General features: G+C 45.2%; 2 protein-coding genes across 12 annotated transcripts in view; both read right to left on the bottom strand.

Annotated features, from left to right (window-relative positions):
* LOC311054406 (ankyrin repeat and SAM domain-containing protein 1A) overlaps nt 1-17,307 on the bottom strand; it is a 191,247-nt gene that overhangs the window by 102,026 nt on the left and 71,914 nt on the right. For all 11 annotated transcript variants that reach the window (XM_084070356.1, XM_084070354.1, XM_084070355.1 and 8 more), the window contains 7 exons: nt 16,617-16,769; nt 15,779-15,922; nt 10,989-11,064; nt 4,884-4,985; nt 4,060-4,134; nt 3,374-3,543; nt 1,260-1,328 (listed from right to left, as the gene is read on the bottom strand). In XM_084070356.1, the coding sequence (XP_083926482.1) occupies nt 1,260-1,328; nt 3,374-3,543; nt 4,060-4,134; nt 4,884-4,985; nt 10,989-11,064; nt 15,779-15,922; nt 16,617-16,769 (789 nt within the window). The remainder of the gene's footprint in view (nt 1-1,259; nt 1,329-3,373; nt 3,544-4,059; nt 4,135-4,883; nt 4,986-10,988; nt 11,065-15,778; nt 15,923-16,616; nt 16,770-17,307) is intronic.
* On the bottom strand, nt 6,823-8,733 carry LOC311053216 (TBC1 domain family member 17-like; the record flags this gene model as incomplete). Its single annotated transcript, XM_084068674.1, has 1 exon — nt 6,823-8,733. One exon carries the CDS (start codon nt 8,731-8,733, stop codon nt 6,823-6,825), a length of 1,911 nt encoding a protein of 636 aa, XP_083924800.1.

Genomic DNA, 17,307 nt, shown 5'->3' with positions numbered 1-17,307 from the left:
GTTATCTTTATAGTTAACATTGTTGTGCAAGGCCATTTATTCCTGAAATAGTGAATGAAGCGCCAGGATGAGCAAACTTACATTTATGAATTTAATCCTGACCTGTCCCTCTTTTTGCTCGTACAGTCCCCAGAACCCCAGTACAAAAATGTACTCCATGAAGTGTAGATGTGTGTCAAAAAGGAAACGTCGCAGCCGAGGGGCGCGCAGAACGGTGGATGCATATTTATTGCAGAAACAGCTTCACATTTAACTATAGTCGTACTCATTCAAATCTGAACAGATTCTTAAAATGTAACATTCCCTATTAGCTGTGAAGGGTCTTCTTTCACGTGTATCAGTCATGATTGTTTCGCCATCAAACAATAACAAGCAAAAAGGAAATATCGGCGGGTCCTTCTTCTCCATTGCGGTGCTCGCGCACCTCTCGTCCTAAAACACCTTCGCCCCAGGTCTAATCTGGCGGCCTCGGCCCGCGAAAAAAAATGGGGCAGTGTGTTTTGGACGAGCGTTCCGTTTTCCACCCGTTGTCTTTTCTTTTTCTTTTTCTTCGTCCCAGAAGTTAACAATGTTAACATAATCTTTGTCACAGTAATTTATAGTAGTCCGTGCACTGCATTGAGGCATGCACGAAGAGAAACTATCAGCTATTGAGACAGAATAAATGTGCACAATATATTTTACAATGTATAATTGTATTATGCTTTATATCATACAACGCAATAACACCAGTGGCTTGTTGCGGTCTTTTCAGTTACTTTACACTGTGTGTGTGTGTGTGTGTGTGTGTGTGTGTGTGTGTGTGTGTGTGTGTGTGTGTGTGTGTGTGAGAGATGCGCAACGAGTGAGCGGCGGGGGCGAGGGGGGGGGGGGGGGTTGCGGCCGGTGTTTTCGGCACATGTGGAGGAGGAGGACCATGTATACGTCACGGGAGAAGGGGAAAAAAACAAAAAAAAGTGTACACGTGATGCGGAAATCTGCCGCGGAGGAGCTGTTGAGAGTGGTCGAGGATACACTTGATGTACACTCGCTCAATGCGGAAGTGGAGAGCCTCCTCGCCTCCTCCACTCGACTCCACTCGCCTCCTCCAAGACGCACATGAACAATTGGACCGCGACTACTTCCGGTTCGAAGTCGGAGTGACCGAGTGGGAGTGAGCGAGTGGCCGAGATTTTCGGTATTGGAATTTGGCTTTAGTCTCTCTCTCTCTCTCTCTCTCTCTCTCTCTCGTGACATCATGAACCATCGTGACCTCTCACCTCTGAGCCAAGCTCTTCGTCGGGACCGGTACCAGGATGAGAGGGGCCGTGCCCCCCCAGGCGCTCTCTCTGTCAATACAGGAAATAGAGGATTATCATCATGTTTATTTAACCCATTAAGACCTGAGGCCCATTCTACAAAATGTCCTCTAAATCCTAGCAGTTTGTTTGAAAATAAATAAATATATATATATTTTGCTAATATCAGCGGTTCTCAAAGTTTTTCATGTCAAGGACCCCCAAAAATGATATGTATTTGGACCCCCCATCTCAAAATATTTAGTTCCAGGGACCCCCAGAAGCACAGATTTTAGTTACAAATATTCGCTCTAAAATATATATATTTATTCAAAGATTTGCACACATTTTCATGATTTTTCTAAAATAGCAGATCTACAAGCTCCTAGCGTGGCACTCGGTGCCGCGCTATGAGCTTGTAGATCTGCTATTTTTTGAATAGCCAAATAAATCTTTAAAATTACACAGATGCGTTCCCGGTCGTAATAATGGGTTAATTTATAAACATTACACAATTAACTCTGTGTCTACCACAAGAAATGTTCACAGTCACTGGAACCTTTCCGCTATTGGCTGTTATGAGGAAATATACAGTGCTTAAAAGGGCAAGACCACTTTGGTAGAGGTTTGGTTTGTGTAGTTACCTTGCCAAGATGTAACTCCAAAGGTGGACAAGAAATGAAAAATAATTGCTCCATTAATTAGAAATTGATAATTAAAAATATGCTCCCCATTGACTTACATTGTACACTGAAACAGCTCTCAAAGTCACTCTTTTAGCACATAAACAAACTCAAACTAAGCTGATTCAGACAATATAGAACATCACCAAACCCAGTACTGTTTTTTTTTTAAATAAAAATGTCATTTTCCTGATGATTTTACTATTTGAAGATCCGGATCTGCCGATCCAGTCCAGGTTTTCTAATAAAAATAGCTAAATCAACAGGAAGTTACCATTTTTATAAAAAAAAAAAAAACAGTACTGGGTTTGGTGATGTTCTATATTGTCTGAATCGACATTGTTTACATTCGTTTATATGCTAAAAGAGCGACTTTGAGAGCTGTTTTACTGTACAATGTAAGTCAATGGGGAGCATATTTTGAATTATCAATTTCTAATCAATGCAGCAATTATTTTTTATTTCTTGCCCACCTTTGGAGTTACATCATGGCAAGGTAACTACACAACCCAAACCTCTACCAAAGTGGTCTTGCCCTTGATTAAAAATGGTTTGAAATCCAAATCCCTGAAGGACAGATGCGCAGCGGTGAGTTCGAACCCCTCGACTCAAATAATAGCGATAATGTAGACTCGAATAGCCGATCTACAAGCTTGTACAGTAGATCGGCTATTTTCAAATAGCCTAGGTATAAAATAGGGCTTAAGTGGTTAATGTATGTTTTATAATGTAATAATGTATATCCGAAAAGTAACTAGTAACTAAAGTTTTCAAATAATTGTAGTGGAGTAAAAAAGTACAATAGTTGCCTCTGAGATGTAGTGGAGTAGAAGTAAAAGTACATAAAATTGGAAATACTCCATTAAAGTAAAAAAATACCAAAACATTTTACTTAAGTACAGTACTTGAGCAAATGTACTGTGTTACTTTACACCACTGATGACATGCCCAAAAGAGGGACACCAGGGCGAACGTGGTTAAATCCTGCTCAGTGGAGGAGATGAGAAACAAAAGGCCACCATCGCCCTCTAGTGGGTTCTGATTAGGCTCTATTCACAGCAGCCATACTATCACTTCCTTCACAGGTGTTACCAATGATACTAATGAAGGCTCTGTTCCATTCTGGTCAAACAGAGTCAGGGCACTGATATTGTGCATGTTGGCTCACTGGAAACACTCTGTTACACCAGTGGGTCTACAGTTGGGGTCCATGGACCCTCATGGGCATCCAAATGGCCCCTTACAGGTGTGTAACTCAGAGTTATGGGGGTCGTGGAAACCACTGTGCTACACTAAATGGAACAGAGCCTTCATTAGTATCATTGGTAACACCTGTGAATGTCTTCACAATATGGCTGCTGTGAATAGAGCCTAGGTCTCATTCCTTATACGTCTTTAAAATAAAGCACTGACCCTCCCGGCTTCGCTGTCCGGTCGGCCGCTGTCCCGGTCAGAGGACTTCCCGCTGGCCAGGCTGTCCAGAGACTGGCAGGACGTGGCTTCAAACAGGGCCTCGTAGGGGCTCTCTTCCTCGGGGCCCGGGGCCAGTCCGGAGATCAGCTCACTGACCCTCTCCATGTCACCTACACACACACACACACACACACAGAGAATAGAAGCTCTATTTAAAGGGATAGTTCACCCAAAACATGACTTTTCGATTATTGATAGACACTGCATTGTATGTACAACTGAATGTCCTGAATAACTACTGGAGTGGCTCTCAAACATTTTTCTAGTCAAGGACCCCCCATGTCAAAATATTTTTGTTCCAGGGACCACCCCAGAAGCAAAGATTTGAGTTACAAACATTTGCCAAAAAAAAGTGCCGCGCTATGAGCTTGTATATCTGCTATTTTTGAATAGCCAAAGTATAAAAGGCTAAAGTGGTTAAAATGACTGTGACACTATATTAACACATTTAGCTGGGGACCCAAGGACCCCTGGGGGTCCCCGTAGCCCACTTTGAGAACCAAACAGACTACTGGGCTATTAGTTACAGTCCAACTCTTCCCGCTTGCGGTCATGATGTGGTATATATTTGTTTTACATTTTATGGTATTACAGCCCTGTTGTCGTGTGGTAAATGTTTTTTTTACCTTTTTTCCGTGGGCTGGGACTCTCCTGGGGTGGGGGGAGGGGTGGAGGGGGGAGGTCCATGTCAGGAGGCTTTCCTGTCATGTGACACACACACACACACACACACGCAAAAGCAAACACACACACACCCAAGATAAGCCAAACACCAGATCATATCTCAACTCTTGAAATGCAGATAACAGTTATCGCTACTCTCAAGTGTTGTGTGTACGTGTGTGTGTGTGTGTGTGTGTGTGTGTGTGTGTGTGTGTGTGTGTGTGTGTGTGTGCGTGCGTGCGTGCGTGCGTGCGTGCGTGCGTGCGTGCGTGCGTGCGTGCGTGCGTGCGTGCGTGCGTGCGTGCGTGCGTGCGTGCGTGTGTTGCTGTACTTGTGAGGGCCAAATGCCTCCACAAGTATAGTGACATTTGACAAATAGACATTGTGAGACAATTTTCTCACAAGCAATTTTCTCGACACGTTGTGAGCTTGTAGATCTGCTATTTTCAGCATGCAACCAAGTGTAAAATCAGCCATTACGACGCCATTAAGGCACCACCAACATACATTTCAGTCGACTAAATGAACTGTAGATTTAGTCGACTATAATCTTATATTTAGTTGACTAAAACTAAAACATTGCAGACGAGTAAAATATGACTAAAACTAAATGGAATTTGATTCAAAAGACTATGACTAAAACGGAATCAAAATTTGCTGTCAAAATCAACACTAGTGTGTGTGTGTGTGTGTGTGTGTGTGTGTGTGTGTGTGTGTGTGTGTGTGTGTGTGTGTGTGTGTGTGTGTGTGTGTGTGTGTGTGTGTGTGTGTGGCGGGGGGGGTGTACCTTGGATCAGATCAGCTATCTGCCGGCTCTTTTGGGACGGCATGTCTTTGACAGTGTCCAGCGCTGTCAGCCCTTTGTAATCCACCATGTTCACGTCCACACCTAGTGGAGAAGGAGAGAACAGCATGCATGTGATGACGATGGCGATGATGATGTTGATGATGATGGCAACAACGCAACCTCATCTCAACCTTTTGTTTATTCATTTCAAGGACCCGCCCAGTTTGATTAAGCCACGGATCCCCATTCGATCACATGAGTGACCATTTCACCCCCAGATGTGCACAGAACCAGGAGAAATCGCCCCGAGTGCCGCGCTATGAGCTTGTAGATCAGCATTTTTTTTTGCAAATCTAGATTTTTTTTGTTTGTAAGTCAAATCTTCGCTTCTGGAGGAGGTCCCTGGAACTAAATATTTTGAGCCAAATACATATAACTTGACATGAACAAGTTTGAGAACCACTGGTAGAGAAACATGTTTTTTCAGAAAACGGTTAGGATTTAGAAGACTTAAATAGATGGGTTATGTAGCTCTCGCAGATTCTGCTTGTAGCGAAGCATCTTTGATGTTCATTTCACAAACCATTGTTCTTGCAATAATAAAAAAAAAACAAAGAAAGGAAAAAAGAAAAACATGTGTCTATCAATGAAGCACCTACATGTATGTTGAATAGGCCCACCCTTAGGTAGCCAGCCACCCATCTGGGCCGCGGAACGCTTTTGACATGTGCAAGTGGGCCCCTGATCCGGATAAGGTTGAGAGCCACTGCAGCTCCTCATGTCGGGCAGTGTTGCCAGATTTTGCGAAAGAAACAAGCAAGTTCCATGTCTATACAAAGAAGTAACGAGGGCAGCTCAGTCAAACTGTAAACTTGTCTAATGCTGTTTTAGAGCAGTGATTCTATAACATTTTCATGCCAAGGACCCCCAATATTTACAAGCTACTTTAACCCATTGAGAACTGGAACGCATCTGTCTCATTTTTAGATTTGAGCTTTGGGCTATTAAAAAATTGTGAAAATGTGTGCACATCTTTGAATATATATATTTTTATATTGTTAACATTTTTAACACAAATCTTTGCTTCTGGGGGTCCCTGGAACAAAATAGATAGATGGGGGTCCACAGCCAAATGCATATAATTTTGGAGGTACTTGACATGAAAAAGAACTGTTGGGATTTAGAAGACATTTGTAGAATCGGCTTCAGGTCTTAATGGGCTAAAGAAAAAATCACACCCTGTGTGAAGGAAGCGGTGCCTTTGGGGCGGGGCTTAACTCATTTCAGTTCGTCCCTATTGGTGGTCTGAGTCCACGTACCAAATTGTTACTTGGTAGCATGCTGCAAACTGGAATGATGGCTGTTTACAGCCCAGCCAATGGGCAGACAGAGGGGGCGGGGCTTAAGTAATTACAGTTCGTCCCTATTGGTGGTTTGAGTCCATGTACAAAATTTGTACTCCGTAGCATGCTGCGAACTTGAGTTATGGCTGTTTGAAGGCCAGCCAATGGGAAGACAGAGGGGGCGGGGCTTCAGCAATTCATGCTGGTCCCTATTGGTGGTCTAAGTCCACATACCAAATGTGGACTTGGTGGCATGCTGCAAACTGGAGTTATAGCTGTTTAAAATCCCGTGCTCATACGGGCGCTGGGGGTCCCTGGACCCCTCTTTGATAACTTCAGCAATGCATGCTCATCCCTATTGGTGGTCTAAGTCCACATACCAAATTTGGCCTTGGTGGCATGATGCAAACTGGAGTTATAGCTGTTTAAAATCCCGTGCTCATCCGGACACACGGACGGACGGACGGACGGACGGACATACGGACAAAGTCAAGCTTAGAGCGGTTGGCACCGCTAAAAACAAGCCCAAAAGTCACTTATAATAAACAGATTTGGCAACGCTGAGGGTGTCTGGTCCTGTGGGGGCTTGCTCCCCATCAGAGCGTCGTCTCCTCCTCCTCCTCCTCCACTGGGCTCACCTCCTCTTCGGAGCCGGAGGAGGAGGAGGAGGAGGGACCGGAGGTGGAGAGTCCCAGGACCTCCAGCACGGCGGCGGGCAGGTCCTTGCACGTGAGCAGCTGCATGTAGATGGCCTCGGCGCCGCACAGCACGGCGCGCAGGTCCAACCGCATCGTCAGCTCGTTGACGTGCTTCAGGATGGTGTCGACGTCGTGCTCCCCCTCCTCCTCCCCCATCAGCTCCCCCCGCTGGGACTCCAGGATGGAGCAGGCCACCAGCAGGTGGAAGTTTTCGCAGGGCAGCCGCGTCCACAGCACCTCCCAGAGGGCGAGCACGTCCTCGAAGGGGAACTCGCGCTTGAACCAGATCAGCAGCCAGCGGAAGCAGAAGCACAGGTGCCCGCTGTCGCGGGAGTCCAGGTAGTCGCAGAGCTCGGGGTCCAGGGCCCTCAGCAGGGCGCCGAGCTGCCGGAGCTGCCGCTTCATGGCCTCCTGGGACTCCGAGAAGTTGTCGCGCACGAAGAGCTCCACGAAGCCCGCCAGGCACCAGAAGGACTCCACCTCGCTCCGCGCGACGAAGAGGACGGGGGCCAGGAGGTCGCTCATGCCCTGGACGTAGCCCAGGTCGAAGTCGTACATGCAGTAGGTCATGAGGACGTCGTGGAGGAGGGTCAACCCGGGGTTGTCGTTCCCGGAGAAGAAGGCCGTGTGTCTGTCCGTCCGGTTCACGTCTCTCTCCACGAGGCTCCGGTAGCCTCGGAGGACCGAGTTCCTCGCCTCCTGCTCTCCGCTGACCGTCGTCCACTGCGCCTTCATCCGGAAGTATTCCTCCGTCTTGACCCTCAGGATGTCCCGCCGCCGCTCGGCCGTGCTGTCCCACGGATAGAAGCCCAGGAGGAACGGCCACACGTCCTTCCTCAGGTTCGGGGCGACTCCCCCCTGGAACACCCGCTCCCTGATCCTCTCCGGGTTCCGCGGACGACCCTCCTCGTCCAGAAGCTCCTCCCACTGACCCAGCGGTCGCCCCCGCGTCACCTCCGGCCTGGGACCGAGCTCCGGCGCCCCGCACGCGACGAGTTCAAATCCGAGCTCTTTGTCGTCGTCCGAGGGGTGCGCGTCGGGGTGCCGCTCGCGAGAGCGGTTGGAGGACTCCGGAGGACGAAGGGCCCCCCGGAAGAAATTGGTGACTTTGGAGAACCCGCCAAAGGTGGTGGCGTAGGGGTCCTGGATGAATCTCGAGACGAGATCGGGGCTTCCTCCTCCTCCTCCTCCGTCGTCGAAGAGCCGCAGCTCGTCGAACGACCGCGAGAGGGCGTCCGAGTCGTCGTGGGGATACGCGAGGAAGACCCTCCCGTCGAGCGGCGAGGGAGACAGGACGACGTACCGCTGCAGGGCCCTGAGCAGCTCCCCGGTGCCACCTCTGTGGAAGTGCAGAGCGGGGAGCGGCTGACCGCCCTCTCTGCTGGTCAACACCAGGAAGTTCCTCCCCAAGGTGAACCGCGACCTCCGCAGGGAGTACAGCTGGGAGACGGGCAGCGAGAATGACCACTCCCCCGTGTCTTTGACCGGCAAGCACTCTCGTCCTATCCTCGCCGTGCTGCTGATGACTGCCCAGTCCGGTTCAAACCCGGGGTCAAAGCTGGCATCCTCCTCCTCCCCCCCTCCTCCTTCTCTGTACTTTGTCGTTGCGTAGAACACAGCGGGGTCGCCTCGACCTGCGTCCTCCTCCTCTAGGGGGCTCCACTCTAGAGCCGGCTCCCCGGCTCGCTCCACGATGCGGAGGATTCCGGGGATGTTGGCGTCTTGGGTGTTGTTTCTCTTGGGGTTGGTGTGGAGGTAAACCCCCTCCTTCTCAAAGATCAGCTTGGGGAACTCTGCCGTTGGTTCCATTCTTCTGCGGCGGTCTGCTGTCTGTCACTGGGTCAACTGCTTTGTTACCCTGTGTCTCTGCAAGAGGCTAGACTTCTGTGTGTCCGTTTGTCCGGGGGATAAACTCACAAACGTCTTTGTATGCACTCTAAGTAGACCACAGAGGAACCTACACTAATCTTCAAATAATGTTCAATTAATGTTTAAGACTTTATATTTTTATAATAGAAGTCAATGGAGCTCTGATCAGGCTGAACACGTGCCCAAATTTGGAGTCATAGGTAGGGAAGGGGAACACTGATCTTTATTGATACCGATACCATTACTTATACTGCTTATCGAGACCGCTATCGTACTTTCTCTACTATTTGGTGGAAGGACTAGATTCTTAAGGGAACTGTATTTCTTTTTATTTCTTAACGTGAATGAAGCGGGAGAATGCTAAATATATGATCACCTTTCGTTTAACACAACTCCTTAACAGGCCCACCGTTTCAGACAGATGTAGCACTGACTCAATTATTGATGTTTCAACAATCAATAAGTATCTGGTTCTCACACTGGTGTCGGTTGATGTCTGGCTTTAAGAATCACACAAGACACCGCAGCTTCGATGACGTCATTGATGATGTCATTGATGATGACATTGTCATTGGCAAATCTGATGTCCAAATTAACAAAGTGTCACATCATCATGACGCGTCGCGTTAGCTTGTAGATCTGTTCTATTTGGAGTAAACGTTGATGCTTTGATATTGACGCTGTGTTCAGCTGAATTAAAACACGTTATCAGACGATAGAGCGTTTGTGCACCAGTGATGTAATTACATCGTGTCTCGACACATGGCGTCCATTCACAGAACCGCTAGACTCTACAGCAGGGGTAGGCAACCAAGTTTTTTCTTTTAAAATCCTATATTCAAAAAAAGTTTAGTCAGTTCGATTAAGTCCTCTCACATCTATATACAAATCACATCCTGCACATAATTCTACATTCAAACTCCTAACTCTGGCTAGGTGGGGTTATTGTTCTGAATATTTCTAAAGAATAATTTGTGCGTGGTGTCATAATTAAACTTAATGTTGAAATGAAAACTTGGAATGTCATGTCAAAAAGGTTACCAACCCCTGCTCTATAGGAGTATCAATAAGCTCAAACCTTATTTAGTTTTGGGTCCAGTGTTGATTTTGACGGCAAATTTTGATTTAGTTTCAGTCATAGTCTTTTGAATAAAATTCCATTTAGTTTAAGTCATATTTTAGTCATCTGAAATGTTTTGTTTTTTGTCTATTTTTAGTCGACTAAATATTGTAAGATTTTAATCGACAGGTTTCTACAGTTTATTTAGTGGACTAAAATGTATTTTGGTGGTGCCTTGATGGCGTTGAAATGCCAGATTTTACCCTTGGTTAAATACTGAAAATAGCAGATCTACAAGCTCACAACGCGTCGCAGCGCGACGCGTTGTGAGCTTGTAGATCTGCTATTTTCAGTAGGCAACACCCGAGCGCAACCAAACATAAAATGACGATCTTTTAGTTCTACTGGATCTCTTCTCCACTAGTCCCTCACTAACATTTTAGTCTAGTCTTTATTTGTTGACGAAATCGTCAATACAGTATATCTAGTCTTAATTAGTTTTCGCCAGTGAAAAAAGGTAGTCGACGAACATTTATCGTCATAGTTCTAGCCGACGAAATCAACACTGTTTGGGTCTCAATGGATTCAGAACCAGGTCCTTAATAGAACTGCGATTCGATTTCCATCATACGTCATCTATGCTGTCATAGATAGACGACCGATGTCATCTATGCTGTCAGTCGTCTATGACATAATCTATGACATAATCCATGACATAATCTATGACATATGAAATGTGGGCATGATTTTCAGACTTCCTGTGACCAGCCACTGGTCACCTTACAAATGAAGGCGTAGACCTGGATACAGAGTATAGATTGAGATTTTTTGACCGTGTGTGTGGTGGGTCTGTCTGTCTGTCTGTCCGTCCGTCCGTCCGTTTGAGCATGGCCTCAACAGCTGCAGCTGATTGCAACACAAGGATGCAACCAGTTACACTAATTCAAAGGCACCACTCTCTTCACACTGGGTGTGATTTTTTTTTATCAGTGTAGACTGGGTTCCAGAGATAACAAATGGTATCACACGGGGGTCCGTGGCCCTGATGCATTATGGAACTAGGGGTCCTTGAAATGAAAAAGAAAAGGTTCGGCATCACTGTATGAAAGTGTAAATGACATCATTGGTGTCTGACCTGCACTCAGAAGTTTCTGCACCACATCCGTCTTCCCAAAGAGAGCCGCTTCATGGAGGGCACTGCCCTTCTCCGTCTGCGCGCACACGCGCACACACACACACACACACACACACACACACACACACACACACACACACACACACACACACACACACACACACACACACACACAGACAGACAGACAGACAATGGCACTTAACAAAGGGAAGGAGTGACTCAGCAGGAGGACATAACTCTACAGTTGTAGATGCCATATCCTCGGCATCATTAATTGCTTAGTCCATTAAGACCGGGAACGCAATGCCAAAAAAGTCATTATTTTGATTTCTTTGGCTAGTCAAAAATAGCAGATATACAAGCTCATCTGCGCTTGTGGATCTGCTATTTTTGAAAAATTGTGAGAATTTGTGCAAATCTTTGAATATGTTTAAAGTGAACATTTGTAACTCAAATCTTTGCTTGGGGGTCCTTGACATGAACAAGTTTGAGAACCACTGATATAGCAATATACTGTAGGTTTAAAACTATTATTTATTATGGTAAATGATATGATTGCAAATCAAAATACAGCGTTTCGAAATGACGTTCGAGCTGCAGGAATCCTCTCTCAGTGAGCAGCAGTGAAACAGACTCCAGGTCGGTTTCATTTTTAACCCCCTCCTGACAACCTCGCTCCACTTTTCCTAAAATATATATGCAAATTAGGCATTTAGTCCATGAGCCAGAGCCACAAAATTGAGCCAGATATTGAATATTCCCTCGTTAAAAACCTTTGACTCCGACATCTTAACAAAATGAAATAAGAATGTTGACTCTGGCTTTGTCCAATGTTCCAATGTTGATTCTGGAGAGTTATGCAAATTCTGGCATATTTTCCTAATGCCTAATTTGCATATTTAAATATACAATTTCAGAAAACTTGTAATACGATAAATCATTGTCTTCATGTAAGTAATCAACTCAGGAAGTTTCATTATGATAACTCTTTTTAAAATGTTGTCATTTTTTCACCTGTCATGTACGTATGGGGAAAATAACAAAATGTGTGATAACCATGAAAAAGCTACTCCTGTGGAGAGGTTATCATATATTTATTTACTTGTATTGACCCTATGAACAATTTAATATAGCTTTGGTTTTTGCCCACTCTTTCGATAATCATTGCTCAATTTTGGGGCTCTGGCTCATGGACTAAAAAGGACATTCATTTGGTTCAGAAACCATCGTGGATCAGATGGGGTTTTCCAGCTCACAGGACCGTGCTAATGGAGCGCTGCAGGACGCATAGGGAGCGGCCCGGAGGACACGGGACACGCCCCCATCAGGGACATGAGGACAGCAGGATAAGGAGGACACAGGAGGACGTTTAGCTTTGACAGATGGGACAGCACAGCTTGGTACAAACTTAGCATCAGCCACTGCTGTCCGTTCGCCACTAGGGGGAGTAGAGGCACGCTCAACAGATGCACTCGAAATGATTCATTCATTGAAAATAGGACGTTCTGTGCAGTGTTGCCAGATTCTGTGAGAGAAACAAGCAACCAGGTCTAGGAAAACCAGCCCAAAAGAAGCGACTATATGGGCCACAAGAGCACTTTAACATGTACATCAGCTATTTGAAAATAGCAGATCTACAAGCTCACAACGTGTCGCGATGCGACGCGTTGTGAGCTTGTAGATCGGCTATTTTCAAATAACATAATTGCGGGGAAATTATAATAAGCAGATCTGGCAACCCTGATTCTGTATACTGAGTACTTTTACTTTTGGTACTGGTATATTTTGAGGCCAATACTTTTTACTCAAGTACATTTTGAATTAAGGACTTTTACTTTCTACATTGCAGTATTGATACTTTTAAAAAATCAAATCCAACAAGAAAATGCCACTTGCACTGTAGTGACTACTAGAGTCTGAACATTATTCAGGCCCTTCCAGACAGGCAGACAAGCTTTAGTACTTAGTAGAGCCACCCTTCTGCTGTTATGACCTGCCAGCAAACATGATGCAGTGCCAGACACGCAGCTTTCTGGCGCCGTTCATGAAGACATCTTAGCCCCCCATTCCTCATGTGCAATTAACTCATTAAGACCGAGAACGGGAAAGCATCCGTGTCATTTTAAGATTCCTTTGGCTATTCAAAAATAGCAGATGTACAAGCTCATAGCGTGGAGTGAGCTTGTAGATCTGCTATTATTATTTTTTTAATTGTGAAACTTTGTGCAAATCTTTGAATATATATATATATATATTCTACAAATGTCTTCTAAATCCTAACCGTTTTTTTTTTTTAAACTTATGTTGCTATAATATCAGTGGTTCTCAAATGTTATCAAGTCAAGGACCCCCAAAATGATATGCATTTGGCCACGGACCCCCATCTCAAAATATTTAGTTCCAGGGACCCCGCAGAGGCAAAAATTTTAGTTAAACATGTTTGCTTTAAAAAGATATATATATTTAAAAAAATTGCAAACATTTGCAAAAATAGCAGATCTACAAGCTCGTAGCGCGGCACTCGGTGCCGCGCTACGAGCTTGTAGATCTGCTATTTTTTGAACAGCCAAAGAAATAAAATAAATGACATAGATGCGTTCCCGGTCTTAATGGGTTAAGCATCGAAATAATGGTAATAGCATTGAATCGTTTTTGGAGTGCAGCCACCCATACTTTATAAGTTCCTCCACAGAAGTGAGGGCTTAGTGGGCTTGTGACATCTAGGCTTGCGTACAGTGGCTTTACCAAGAGGAAGGAAATGCTGCAAGAGGAGATTAATAAGCTAGTAGTCACCGTGACATGATTAAAAAGCCGGAGGATATATTTGGCCCTGACACACAGAAGTGCCCGAGAGCTCACAGACAGCTAAGAGACACTCCAAGGGTGATTTATACTTGGGCTGTACGTGCCGGGGGTCGCGGGCAACCGACAATAGCAGATCTACAAGCTCACCGCGTGTCGCAGTTGCCGCGACAAGGCCGTGCAGCCCAAGTATGACTCAGCGGTGGTGCAAAAAGTACTCACATTTTGTACTTAAGTAAAAGTAGCAAAGCCGCAATATAAAAATACTCTGTTACAAGTAACAGGCCTCTGTTCAAAATGTTACTTGAGTAAAAGAACACAAGTATAGGCTTCAAAATATACTTAAAGTACCAAAAGTGAAAGTACTAAAATGTTTGAAAATAGCATATCTACAAGCTCACAACGCGTCACGATGCGACTCGTTGTCAGCTTGTAGATCTGCTATTTTCAGATACACTATGTATAAAATAGGGCTAAAGTGGTTAATGTATGTTTTATAATATAATAATTGATATCTGCAAAGTAACTACTGTAGTAACTAAAGTTTTCAAATAATTGTAGTGGAGTAAAAGTACAATATTTGCGTCTGAGATGCAGTGGAGTAGAAGTATTGAAAATTGGAAATACTCCAGTAAAGTAAATAATACCTCAAAATTTGACTTAAATACAGTACTTGAGTAAATGTACTTAGTTACTTTACACCACTCTCAATCAGGCCTCACAATCAGCCAGACGACCGAATGTTGCGCTGTCAAACTGTTGCACACACACGCACGCACGTGCACGCACACACACACACACACACACACACACACAACATGCTGTAGACAAACAACATGGCTGTGCGCCGGGAGCGTGACCACATAATCGCACCCCCCCCCTTCCCCCCCACAGTTAGATCCTGGCCTCATTTCCTATGTGTCTACAATCTACAGTGAAAAAAAAATGCACATACTGTAGGCTACACATACCGACAAATGGAACCATGCGCACACGCACACAAACGCACATGCGTTGGTGTTACTATACTTGCGAGGAAATAAACACGTTAAGGCATCAATTTTATGAATGCCGTTTTTTTACACATTTTTGCCATTTCTAACCCTAAAGTTTACGGCGCGCAACATCATCAGTGCAAGTATAAATCAAGCCCAACCCTAACCTCTATGACTAAATGACTAATCGTGCATTTTGTTTCCCATTTTTAACTCTTTGAACGCCACCGACGCGTTTTCAAGTCAATTGCTACTTGATCCATCCACGCCGTCAACGCGTTAAAGGACGACTTCACCGCTTTTCAACCTATCTTCATAAAATAGGTCCTCACTAATACTCATGATAAAATGGTACCATTTTTTTCTACTTGGTCTGTGTCTCAGAGGAGGACTGTGGACAGTTCAGAGTCCCGTCTACCAGTGACATCATCAATGGGGAATCCAAGCTAATAGAAACTGCAGGCTTTCTATTCCTGGAAAGTTGCAATGCAATAAAAGAAGCCATTGTTCTCGTGTTAATAACAATCTGAATACAAAATGTGAAATCTTGTTGTAAAAAAAAATCATGCCCAACGATGATGTCACTGGTAGACGGGTTTCTGGACTGTCCACAGTCCTCCTATGAGACACAGACCAAGTAGAAAAAAATGGTAGCATTTTATCATGAGTATTAGTGAAGCCCTATTATACGAAGATAGGTTGAAAATCGGTGAAGTCGTCCTTTAAGACGCGTCGATAGCTTTTTCATTGTTTAACACGCGATCGCGCGCCGTTCTCTGTAACATCCGTCATCGGGTTCCCTTTCCACTCACTTGCCACTCGCCCGGATGCGAGCTATATGGTGCCTGCAGCCTGGTTGAGCTGGTTGAAAACAGCGTCACACAGATCGGTGTGTAAAGTGGGCGGGATTTACAGCCGTGCGCTCGCTTCCCCACTGAAAACAAAGCCAAACTCATTTAACAATAGCGTCCTCGGACACACACACACACAAACCTCATAGTTGATGTCCATGCCAGCGTCCAGGAGCACCTCCACCACGTTGAGGTGTCCGTTGCGAGAGGCCAGGTGTAGGGGGGTGTGTTTCTTGGTGTTGCAGCTCAGCAGGTTGGGGTGGGCGGTCAGCAGCAGTTTGACCACCTTCACAAAATCACACGACAGAATCAATGTTATTGTCACATTATATAGGTTCACACAGGTGACATTTTGTCTTTGTGCAAACTCCATCATTTTTGTTATTTTCTACTAACTCTGAGTGTACACATGGAACCAAACGGACCCGTAAGGGTCCGTTTGGTTCCATGTGTACACTCAGAGTTATGGGGGTCTGTGAAATTAACTCTTTGCCTGCCACTGACGAGTTTGAGGAGATTTTGACCTGAAGCCGATTCTACATGTCTCCTAAATCCCAACAGTATTCTGAAAAACGTATGTTTCTATATCAGTGGTGCTCAATCTTTTTCATGTCAAGGACCCCCAAAATGATATGTATTTGGCCGCGGACCCCCATCAAAATATTTTGTTCCAGGGACCCCCCAGAAGGAAAGATTTGAGTTAAAAATATTCGCTTTAAAAATATATATATTCAAAGATTTGCACACATTTTCACGATTTTTCAAAAAATAGCAGATCTACAAGCTCGTAGCGCGGCACTCGGTGCCGCGCTACGAGCTTGTAGATCTGCTATTTTTGAATAGCCAAAAGTGTAAAATAATGCTTTTTTAGCTCAAATCTAAAAATGACACAGTTCCAGGTCTTAATGGGTTAATTCCAGTGAATTAACCCATTGTTGGACCACATAGGTCCACACAAAAGGTCTGTATATAAACTTTACCTCCAGGCGCCCGTAGAGTGCCGCTAGGTCCAGGGGGGTCTCGAACTTGTTGTTCCTCATGGTGGGGTCGGTCAGCTCCTCCAGGAGCAGCTTCACCACCGACGTGTGGCCGTACTGAGCGGCGCAGTGGAGGGGGGTCTCGTTGTCATTGTTCTGGTGGATGGATGGAGGGGGGTGGGTGGATGGATGAGAAAACAAAACGTTATCATCAGCGTACAAGAGAGGAGGGGGGGGGGGGGGGGGGGGGGGGGGGGGAGGACAGAAAACAGACAAAGCATAATCATAAAGTTATTACACAAGGTATAAGACGAAGGGCGTTAAAGGGATAGTTCACCCCAAAAAATACTTTTTTTCTTATGGATTAGTCACCCCATGGAGACTTGAATTCATGGATATTTTTTAGTTTTTGTCGCATTCTTAAGCCAATAATTTGATGACCAGCGGACCGGTAGGCAGCGGTTCCTCTTTGTGTCTCCGGAACCGCTGCCGGTCATCAAATTATTGGCTTAGGAATGCGACAAAAACAAAAAGATGTCTATGAATTCAAGTTCATGGGGCGACTAATCCATAGTCATTTTGGGGGTGAACTATCCCTTTAAACATCAACCACTAGAACCCTTGCGTCACGATTCCAAGGGGTGCACGGTCGGCGAAAATAGCCAATCCACACGCTCACGAGGGCTTGTGGATC

The sequence above is a fragment of the Gymnoscopelus microlampas genome (assembly GCF_963454915.1).
Source record: "Gymnoscopelus microlampas genome assembly, chromosome: 10".
Lineage (NCBI taxonomy): Eukaryota > Metazoa > Chordata > Actinopteri > Myctophiformes > Myctophidae > Gymnoscopelus > Gymnoscopelus microlampas.
The sequence above is the reverse complement of the archived record's forward strand: the minus strand, read 5'-3'. Positions and strand labels throughout refer to the sequence as shown.